This window comes from Orycteropus afer, unplaced genomic scaffold, assembly GCF_000298275.1.
Source record: "Orycteropus afer afer isolate SDZICR_OR568_19922 unplaced genomic scaffold, OryAfe1.0 scaffold01717, whole genome shotgun sequence".
Lineage (NCBI taxonomy): Eukaryota > Metazoa > Chordata > Mammalia > Tubulidentata > Orycteropodidae > Orycteropus > Orycteropus afer.
In genome coordinates, this window is record NW_006923304.1 from 10052 (window position 1) to 21038 (window position 10987).

Consider the following 10987-nt stretch of genomic DNA (forward strand, 5'->3'; position numbering starts at 1 on the left):
CACATACATGAACCTGGGGCTACCTATGAGAGATCAAGGCAGGCTCCCGTAACTCCACATGCATGAAACAGGGCCACCCAGGCAAGGCCAGTGTGGACCCCCATACCTGCACATACACGAACCTGGGGCTACTCGGGCACAGCTCAGGACTCCTGCAGCTCTGGGGCTGTGGAAACGATGCTGACCGTTGCCACAGAGGAAGACCCCCCTCCTCACCTGCGCGTCTGAGAACAGCAGCCCCGTGACTCCATGCTGCACCACAGCGGCGTTCCCCGGAATGTTCCTGGCCAACACGACAACTTCCAGATCCATTGCCTGACGGGAAAGGGAGGGAGACGGGGGCGGTCACCTTCGGAGCATGTGCCAGTCTGTGGGACAACCACTGCCCACGGTCACTGGACCTCTGGCACCACACGCACGCTTACCTAGCGAAAAAGGTCGGCCTGGGGCAATCCATACGAGACCAAAGTGACAACAGAGACCCTGGAGAGCAGAGGGGAACCTTCGGGGGCAGTGGGCTTGTTAGTCGGGGAGGAACAACCCCAACGGAGGCGAGGGGGGCGCACCCCTCAGAGGATGGCATCAGTGTGGGATTGGTGCATGCTTTCAACAACAGCAAAACCAAACCAAATTACTCTACCACAATTTAAAAAAGAAAACCCTATGGGCCCGGCTCTGCTCGGACACCATGGGGCCCCATGAGCTGGGGCCAATGTGAGGACAGCCAGTGGCAGTGATCAGGGCCTTCCTCCTGTGCCCACGAGGACAGCAGTGCCAAGAGGACAAGGCCTGTCCTGTCAGCCGCACCCCTGAGCCTTGCCCGTGCCTGACCCACAGCAGGCGCTCAGGAGCCGTGCTGAGCAGAAGCAGCAGCGAGGGTCTGGATCCGGCTGACGGGCCCTGCCGTCTGTGGCACTAGGGGCCAGACTCGCGGGTGTCCCGCACCTGGCTCTCGCCTGCCAGGAAACCTGCGGTTCAGAAGACAAGGATGACACACAGCCTAGGCCATCACTGTTGGTATCAGGCGCCATCAGTCAATTCTGACTCCTGGTGACCCCACGTCACAGAGGGGAACAGTCCCACGGGGTTTCCTGGGCTGTGGTCTCTGTGGGAGCAAATCGCTGCGGGGTTTACTGCCAACCTTTGGGCGGCAGCTGAGTGCTTAACCGTCGCACCACCAGGGCCCCTTCCACCCTGAGTCCACGCTCAACAAGGAAGTTGTGCGATGGCGGAGGGCGATTTTAACTGGAATCTGGTGGTTGTGTACTTCGGGAAAATGGATTCTGAAGTCACCTCCTTCAAAGGACAAAACTAAACGCATCTTTCAGAAAGTAAAGTCTCAGCAAGAGAAAAGGGCCCAGACAGCAGCTGTGTGAAGCCGGGCTGGCAGCGCCGGGTGGCAGACACGCTGGCACACAGGCGGCCGTCTGCCTCCTCAGCACCTCATGCGAGGGACTGGAGACGCTTGAATGGGCGGGGACTGGGCACGGTGACAGAGCCCTGCTTGTGCGTGGCCCCAGGTGGTACTTCAGCCTCTCCTCAGGAGGTGGGGGCCCTCCCCTCAGAGCTTCCAAAGCCTCTCAGCTCGCACGTTGTCCGCAGAGCCGTGGGCCGTCGGTGGGTCCAGCTCCCAGGGCTCGGCCCCACACAGCCGAGGGTGAGCCCAAGGCAGGCCCAGCATCTGAGTCACTTGCTCTGCCAGCTTCCAGCAATGAGCTGACAACCACGGGCCGCCATCGTCCTGCTGAGACGTGTGTGTCCCACGCTGTGACTGCAGGCGTCTGTGAACGATCCCTCCCTGCAGCCGGGGGTGAAGGGGCCTCCGCTCCCCGCTGCCGTGGCCACTCAGTGCCTCTGGGTTAGGGGGCTTCTCGGCGGGCACAGCAAGGGCACTGTGGGCCCAATCCCTGATCTGAGGGCTGTTCTGCACCCCGAGAAACAGTCACCTCCCGAGTGCATCCCAGTCACAACACCCCCTTTACAGTGACAACCCGGAGGGCCCTGGCTTGGGGAAGACCACAGCACTGCCGGCCCCACCACACCACCCCTCCTGGAGACAAGAGGGGTGAGTCTGACGGCCCCAGTCACAGCCACCGCCGCCCCTGAAAACCTCTCCCTGTGGTCATTAGTGCCCGGCTCGTGCAGCTCCCGGCCCAACGGAACGAAACGCTGCCGGGGCCTGGGCCACCTCCAGGTCATGGCCCGGGCCGCTGTGTCCCACGGGGTGTCCGTGTGCTGGTCTTCAGAAGCAGAAGCATATCTCCAGGCCTCTCTCCCTGGTCTCCGTCTGGAAGCTCCACAGAATCCTGCTCAGATCGCAGCAGCACCGAGCCCGGCTGACAGACGGCTGGTGGTGGTGCCTGAGAAGGACTGGCCGGGAACTGAACCGGGACCCACGGGGAAGGTGAGCGTGCTACCCTTGGCCCACCACTGTGCCCTGAAAACTCTGCAAGTCCTCGAACCTCTAGGGCCTGGGAGCTAAGGAGCCAAGAATTATTACAATTTTATTTTTTACTTGTTCTTTGCTTTAGATACGTATTCCAACCACCACAGTGGAAACTTGCACCTAGACAGGGTGGGTTGTGTATGTAGGGGTGTGTGTGTGTGTGTGTGTGTGTGTGTTTGGTGGGGAACCTAACTAAGAAGACTGGGCTGAGAAAATAATTTTGTCTGCTGTTAACTTAATTCTCTACAGGGTTCACCACCACCATAAACCCAGACTCGACATTCTGCTTGGATCATTTGTGGGAATGTTCGCTCTCCGGCCCATACATCTGGGTCATCCAAGTTTGGGTGTAGAGCTCGTCAGTATTTGCTGTATCCCAGCAAATGGGGCTGTTACATGCTTCCACAGAAAGCACAGCTAGCTCACAGAGGTGAGCAGACCGTGACCTGCAGTTACTGGGTGATAAGCCGGTGGTTATCTGAAGCGGTTCTAGCGATACACACCTTCCACTTGTTACAGATTGAATCATGTGCCCCAAAGACATGTGTGTACATGCTGACCTCTCTGCCTGTGGTTACAGCCCCATCTGGGAATGAGTGTCTCTGTTATAAGCCAGGATGTCTGTAGGGTGTGTCTTGAGTCGATCTCTCTGGAGATATGAAGACGTTAACAAGCCAGCATTGAGAAAGGCAGGTTAAGACAGATGACAGCCACATGAGGTCTCCAAAGAACCAGGAAGTAGCAGCTGATGAGACAAGGACCTTCCCCAGAGGGGGAGAGAGAGACAGAGAGATACAGAGAGAGAGAGAGAATGCACGTGCAAGTGAGCAGGAGACAGACGGGGGTGATCGGGGTGAAAGTTTACAGAGCAAATTCATTTCCATACAGCGGCACACATACACTTTGTCTCATGACATTCACTGTAATCTCCCACAATGCAACAGCTCCCCTCCCACTTCCTCCCCATAGTTACCTCTTCCCTGTGTCCATCCCTCCATGCACTCCTGTCCCCTGAGCTGTCTCCCTGTGCATACACAGCCCTTCTTTCTCCCATGATTGACCTCTCCAAGGAGTGTATCTCCTAATGTAAATGTTCAGCTCATATGCCTGAATTAGGTTCAATTCCAGACCTGAGGGCAGCTAGGGGCCATAGTCTCAGGGGTTCCACCAGGCTCTATCAGACCAGCAGACCTGGTCCCTTTTATTATGATTGAGTTTTGTTCCACATTGTTCTCCCACTCTATCCACGATCTCCTACAGAGATCCCGATCTTGTGACTCTTACAGGACTTGAATCGATGACCTGCCATGTGATTTGGCAATACTGAAACTATGCCATTTCACTTGTCGACCTTGGGCTTGTCAGCCTCGGCAGCCAGCAGCTGTCTGAGTGAAGAAAGCCTCCATCTCCAGTGGGCCTGGAGCAGGAGGCAGAGCTGCAGTCCAAGGTTGAGGGGCTTTCTCCCAGCCCCTAGAGCCTAGCCCTTTGAGCTCGGACTTCTAGCCTCCAAAACTGTAAGTGAATAAACTGCTGTTAGTTCAAGCCACCCATTTGTGGTGTTTTCTGTTAGAGCGGCACGAGGTGAGTAACACGGAGACATGAAGAGAGTGTACGAGAGCATGGTTCCTTCCAGAGCTGGCACACTGAATTCGGGTTTCTGGCCCCGTACGCTGTGACAGGATAGATCTCTGCTCAAGTCACCCACTTGTGGTATTTCTGTTGCAGCAGCGCTAGAGGACTAAGACCCACTCCTCCAAATCCAGTTTCCGTCAGGCCCCTGGCCCACACGTATTCTGCATTCTGCATAAAGAACACTCATCGTTGGCCACAGTCACGACTGCTCCCAGCGGCCCTCCCTGCGACGTAAATGAGATCTGACAGCAGTCTATCTGCTGTGAGTGCCATGTGCCAGGTACAAAATCACCCCCAGTGCCATCCACCTTCTCTCGGGAAGATGGAAAAGCAGACATTCACACACAGAGGGGAAATTCAGCAGCAACTTGGACGTGGTGCTCTAAGAAGGGGCGGATTTACAGCCAACAGCAAGAATGGCAGGTGTTTGGTCCAACGACTGCAGCGGAGAGCTGGTTCTAAAACACACAAGAGCCAACGCTCACCAGGAAGCAAAGACCACGCTACTGGCAGCTGACTCAAGGGCACACGCTGCACATGCCCGCCATGTGCCGGGGGAGCCCGCCACGCATGCCCACTGTGTGCTGGGGGAGTCTGCCACGCGTGCCCACCATGTGCTGGGGGAGCCCGCCACGCATGCCTGCCGGCCACCCTGCAGAGTGCAATTCCATTGACATACGGGGCACCATGAGTCAGAACGGACTGTCCAGACACCGGGTGCTACCGAGCTGAGATTAGATCCACCCTGACACTGGGTGCTACCGAGCTGAGATCTGCCCAGACACTGGGTGCTACAGGGCTGAGATCTGCCCCACTGCCCCCTGCCTACCTGTCTGCTAAGTCCCCCATTCCCTGCCATGTGCAGAAATCCAACCCTTTCTTCTCATCTACATCCCGGGATCACAGAACATAAACAAGGGAGAAGACATCAGGAATAGGGGTCTTGGTGCAGAAACACATCTTCACCCCACTTCATGCCCCACCTTTCACACCCTCAGCTGCCTTCAGATGCCTGCAGGGGCAGGGAGGCAAGGCCACCCTACAACGTCATTTTTTAGCTGGTGAGAAGTACTGACACGATTCCTTATTTGTTTGAGCGCCACATGGAACTTAGAGCTGACTGTTCTACTCTGAAGGGAGTGTGGCTTAGGCGCTCGGGCTCTGAACCCTGCAGGACACTAAGGACGGCTGCTCTGGCCAAGACAGAACATGGGCGCAACTGCCCAGCCCTGGGGCCCTGCCCTCGGACCTTACCTCAAGGATGGCGGCCGACATGCCCTCGGAGAGGGAGCTGTTCACCACCGCAAAGCAGTTCTGCGCGGCCGCCTGCAGCTGCTCCCGGGCCATCTCGCCCAGCAGGCGGACTCCAGGGCTCCTGCAGACGACACGACCACGAGCAGGCTCACTGCGGAGAACCACGGGGCGGGGAGAACCTGCCGACCGTAGAAGCGCTGGTGACCAGCACGGCGTGAACACCTGCAGCACCTCACGACACCCACGAGGGAACCAGGAAGCCTCTTCCCACTTTCCATTGAAAACGTGTAACAACGGAGACAGCATAGCAACACTGAAGCCTCCACACACAGACAGGTGACGGCTGTACACGCAGTAGCTGGCCGGGAATCGAACCCGGGTCTCCATACACACAGGCAGGGCTGCCCCAGAGCCAGCGACGCCCAGGGCCGGTGACAGGTGGGCAGATGCAGCTTATAAACAGTACTCTGACACACACAGCTCTCCAAAGAGGCTGTCACCACTGTCCCTCCATCAGAGGACTATGAGGGTGGGAAGCTGTGACTGTTGTCCCTCCCCTCAGTGGGACATAAGGGTGGCAAGCTGTTACCACTGTCCCATTAGTAGACTATGAAGGCAGCAGACTGTCACCACTGTCCCTCCCATCAGCGGGCTCTAAGGGCAGCAGGCCTGTCACCAGCATCCCTCCCATCAGTGGACTCTGGGGGTGACAGGTCCCCCTACTCTCACAGCCAGTGGTTGCTAAGTGTTCCAGGGGGATCAGTGGCAACCATAACCTCGGGGTGGTGGTCCCTGGCTGCTCCATGGTAACTCGCGAGCGTGGACTCTGCCAAGCGCAAGCAAGTGCACCCACTCCCTTCCCAGTAGAATGGGGGAAACAGCCGTTCCTGTCCCACTGGCCGGGTGAGAGGAGGGGCTACTTGTGAAGAAGGTGGAGTGCCACTGGGTAGGGAGCCCTGTGTAAAGGAACTTGCCTAACTGACCGCCACGCGAGTTTCTGCTTCCGCAAACTGCCCGTTCGCTGGTTCTTCTTACCTTTTCACTTTGGCTTTCACTTCCCTCGTAAACACTGGATCCACCTGAAAAGAGACCCAGGCACATGCTTAGAGGAGCCTGGCACAAGGCCAAGTCCCTGCAGAATCATAGGCCGTGAACAGACCCACACTCCACGAGCCAGGCAGGAAGGTGCCACATCACACAGGAAGCGATGAACCCTGAGCCCAGCTATTAGCATGACAAGAGCAGTAATTAATTAGGGAAAGAGAAAGAAGAAAAATACGGTTCAGAAGGAAAACAAACAGCCCACTGTTGGACCTGTAAGGCAGGATCCTGGTTCAACCCAGTGCGGGGGTGAGCCTCGCTCCGGACAACCTGACAACACCCTGCCAGCAACCACAGCACCACAGGGAAGGGTTCTCAGCTCAGGGCAGTGGGTGGATCATGTCATCAACCTTGCGGGCAGAATGACCTTGAGCTTCTAGTGAGGAACTAAGACAAAGCAACAGTCAGAATCCAATGATTTTCAGCAAGGAGTTTTTCTGAAAGCAGGGCTTAAATGACGCCCAGTTCCCATTACTGAACATTTTGAGCAAAGATTTCATAGGAGAAGCCTGATCAAAAGAGGGGAAATGCTGAACAGAATTTTAAATTCTCATGGACTCTAGACTTTCCAGAGCCATGGAGGGTGGATAAACCCCTGAAACTCTTGCCCTAAGATAATCTTTAAACATTAAACAAACAAACAAAAAACCCTAGGTCTTCTTAAAACTAAACAATAGTTTAGCTTACCTAGTAAAAAAAAAAAAACAGGCCTGCTTTAAGAATTATGCTCTTTTAAGATCTATTCATGAGATCAAACTGACAACAGCAACTCGAAAGGTTAGATGAGAACTTAAGGGCCAGTGACTGGTGTTAATGGGGGAGGACAGTTCAGAGAAGGAGGGTGAGGGTGTCGCACAACTCAACCCTTGTCATCAATGTCAGTGAGCTGTCCACGCAGAAACCGTGGAGCGGTGTGTGTTCTGTGTGTATATTCTCAACAACAACAAATACATAAAATCTAAAGAAAGAAAAGCCGTCTCTCCCTCAACAGATGATGGAGAATAAAGTACACAACGGAACAGGACTCAGCCCTATAGAGGAACAAAGTCCCAATGTGCTACCACGGGGAGGACCCCTGTAAGCGTGGCGTTGAGCGAAGGCAGGAAGACACAGTCCATTTACACGGGATACACAACGGAACAGGCCCGAGCCACACAGAGGAACGAAGTCCCAATGTGCTACCAGCAGGAGGACCTGACGCCGAGTGACACGGTCCACGGTCGTGAACTGCCAGAGAGGCAGAGGCCTGGAGTTGGAGCAGGTTTGGAGAGAGGGAGGAAAATGGGGGCTGACAGCTTTAGGGGTTCAGGCTTTCCTTTGGGGGTGATAAAAGTGTTCAGAGTGAGGTAATGGTGAGAGCTGTACAACACAGCCAACACTAAAACCCAAGGAGTGATACATTCCAGCAGGTGGAGGTTACGGAGCACGGATTGCTGCCGTCGCATTGACCGGCCGCGTGGCACCCCCACGTGCACAGAGCACAGCCGTGCACCACGGGCCTCCGGGCTGCGACCTGTGGGAAGCAGTGCAGCAGGCCTCTCTCCTGAGGCCTCTCCGAGTGGGTTTGAACAGCCAACCCTCTGGCTCGTAGGCTACCAACCACCTGGGTCACACGGGGGCTTCAGATCTCATTTCAAAAACAAAGCCCCCAGTGCAACTTGTATGACTCAGAACCTCAGACCTGAGTCAGGCTGCACCCCTCTTCACCTCAGGAGGGGCAGTGGCCAGCGCTCCGCCCCACTGCAAGCTGTGACTGACACGTGCTTAATTAAAGCAAGAATTAACAGAAATGTTATCAAATGGACCTGCTGTTTCAGTACCTCCCACCCCCTGCAGACAGGCCAAATGTTTTTAAGCAAACTGTTTGGTGAGACAAACAGAGGCCAGAGGGAGAGGAGGTGCAGGCAGACGGCAGCCCCACTGCACCCACGTGGCTGCCTATGCCCTGACCAATCTGGGCCTCAGCTTCCTGTCTGTAGGACGGGAGGGACGGCAGACCTACACAGTCACAGCAAATGTGAACAACGGTGCCCAGGACACAACGAGTGCCATGTGAGGAGGCCTCCTGGGAGAACTGAGAATGAGAACAAAGCCTGCACCACAGAGACAAAGCCACGTGCAAGGCCACTCTGAAGGGCACACTTCCCCGGCCGCGCCGCCCCGCTCCAGAACGCTCCAGAGCTGACCGGTACAAAGACGGGCACAGGAAGGCGGGACACTGGGCCCAGCGATGCAGACCCAGCCACAGTCCGGCCACCGAAGCCCCCACACCCTGCCGCCGCTGAGCACCGCCTCCCCAGCGAGGTCAGAGACGCCGTTCTCCCGGCTACGTGAGCCCGGCCAGCGGTCCCTCCACCACCTCGTGCACACAGGACAGCTGCACACCAACAGGGAGGACGGGAGGCGAGCGCAGCATTTACCCTGGTGTTAGTGAAGGACACCGACTATGATGTGGATGCTCAGAGAAACTAGCAAGTCCGTCTTACAGGAAACTCAGCCAGAACGCACCTTACAAGTCAGGGTGGTGAAACTTTGGCTGGCTGACTTGGATGTGTCATCGGAAAGACCAACCATCGGAACAGGGCCACACACACCGCCAGGCGCTCGCTGCGAGGCTCCACATTCGGACATTCCATTCAGCGGTACCGGGCATGGCCGTGGGCGGAGCTCTGATACCAGCCAACAGCGCAACCACCCGGCACAGACTGGCCTGTGCGCCCTCATCCACTCCCATCCCTGCAGCAGGGTGACCCAGAGACTGAAAAGCATGTGGGGCTCATCCCCGGCATGGCGGCTCAGACGCCGGCTCCTGGGTAGGCCTTGCTGGCGCCTGAAGTTCCAAGTTCTCGCCTGGGTTCGGGCCTCCAGCCTTGCCAGCAAGCCCAAGTGCGGGCCCATCCCTTCTGCTGGAGCCGGCCAGAGGCAGGGCCTGTCCCTTGCAGCCGCAGAGCCCTGTGGGCCTTGGGGTGGTCTCTTCACTGGAGTCCTGGCATGGGCACACGAAGACCTGAGGGAGGTTCTCTCCCGCGGGCCCAGCAGGGAAGGCTGGAGCTCCGGCCTGAGACCTCCCCAGCCGGGCAGTACGACTTTGTACTCCGAGGCCTGCACGCGTCCTGGGAAAGGCACAGGCCCCGACAGTACGCACCGTACACCTGAGCCCGGACTCACTACCTGAACTTAGCAGCTAACGAGGGGAACGGACTGCCGAGCCGTGTACACAGTTACTCGTTTCTGGGGACAGAGAATGTGCATCAGATGTCAAAAATAATCCTGTTACGTGAGATGTTCCAACCTGCTCCACAAGGTAGTGGTTAAAACGTGAACTTCAACGGATCCGTAGTTTGGCTTCTCAGCCACTTCTCAAATCCACTCCAGGTCATCAGCAGGGACCAAGGCAGCATTGTGAACACTGAAGTCCCATGTCAAGTCGTCTCAGCCTCCTGGGTCTGTGTTCACCAGAAACGCTGGCTCTGACGGTGGATGGGTGCTGGCCATCCCAGGGCCGTGACTAGGGAGTGGGTTTAAACTGAGCATCAGGAGAAGCATGTGGGAACCGGGCCACCCTCTGGGCAGGGGACCCAGTGTGGGAAGCAGCAGCACACACCCTGAACAAGAAGGGACCACCGTGGGCTCAGACACACACGCCCGCCCGGAAGTCAGAGGCTGCTGCCTGTGTGTGCACGTGCTGGGCCGCTTCGGCACACGTGCTGGGGGCCTGCCCGCTCACGGGAGCCAACTGCATGGCCTCCATCTGCCTCTGTGCTCAGGAACATCAGGGTGGCATCAGACACAGGCCAGGGAAAGCGTATTTGTGCCATGGAAACTGGCAGACAGGCCCGTAGGTAACAGGACTTACCCCTCAGAGAGCCGCTGTGAGCGTTCACAAGCGCACCACTGACTGTGGTTAAAACACAAACAGAACACGAGGGCGTCAGCCCGTCAGAACCCTGGGGCATCTGAAAAGTGCGTGGCCAGACGGGTTCACAGGGTGTGGGACCGACCAGACACCATGCTGCTCAGACATCACTGCCACCATCCCGAGGGCTGACATGACGGCCAGATGTGGACAGCCGTGTCTCCTCCTGCGCGTGGTAGACTCTGAGGGGCAGGCACATCAGCAGGGTCAGGCCCAGAGCTTTGTCTCTGCTCGGATGCCCCTGCCAGTCTGGGAGGAGGGGTCCGGCGCGTCACAGGGAGTACCAGGCTACACGTGAGCACGGTGGTACTGCCTGCTGGTTTTGCTAAGTGACACATCTGTAACTGAGGCATGTGGTCCCCGTGTCCCATTGTTGTTGTTGTGTGCCGTCAAGTCGGACCTGACTCATAGCGACCCCTCCTTGGGTTTCCTAGGCAGTATCACTACGGAAGTAGATGGCCCCATTTTCATTCCGAGGAGTGGCTGGTGGGTTTGAACTGCCAGCCTTCTGGTTAGCAGTCAAGTGCCTTAGGCACTCTGCTTGTTGTTGTTGTTGTTAAGTGCCGTCGAGTCGTTTCCGACTCATAGTGACCCCATGCACAGCAGAACGAAACACTGCCCGATCCCGCGCCAGCCCC

The 10987-nt window shown here is 56.9% G+C and overlaps 1 protein-coding gene across 1 annotated transcript in view; it reads right to left on the reverse strand.

Moving 5' to 3' along the window:
* Window positions 1-216: 216 nt before the first annotated feature.
* GLT1D1 (glycosyltransferase 1 domain containing 1) overlaps window positions 217-10987 on the reverse strand; it is a gene marked incomplete at both ends in the record, with an annotated part of 20489 nt that continues 9718 nt past the window's right edge. Inside the window, 3 exons of the mRNA XM_007959170.1 lie at window positions 217-315; window positions 5333-5453; window positions 6368-6411. Coding sequence (XP_007957361.1) covers window positions 217-315; window positions 5333-5453; window positions 6368-6411 — 264 coding nt within the window. The remainder of the gene's footprint in view (window positions 316-5332; window positions 5454-6367; window positions 6412-10987) is intronic.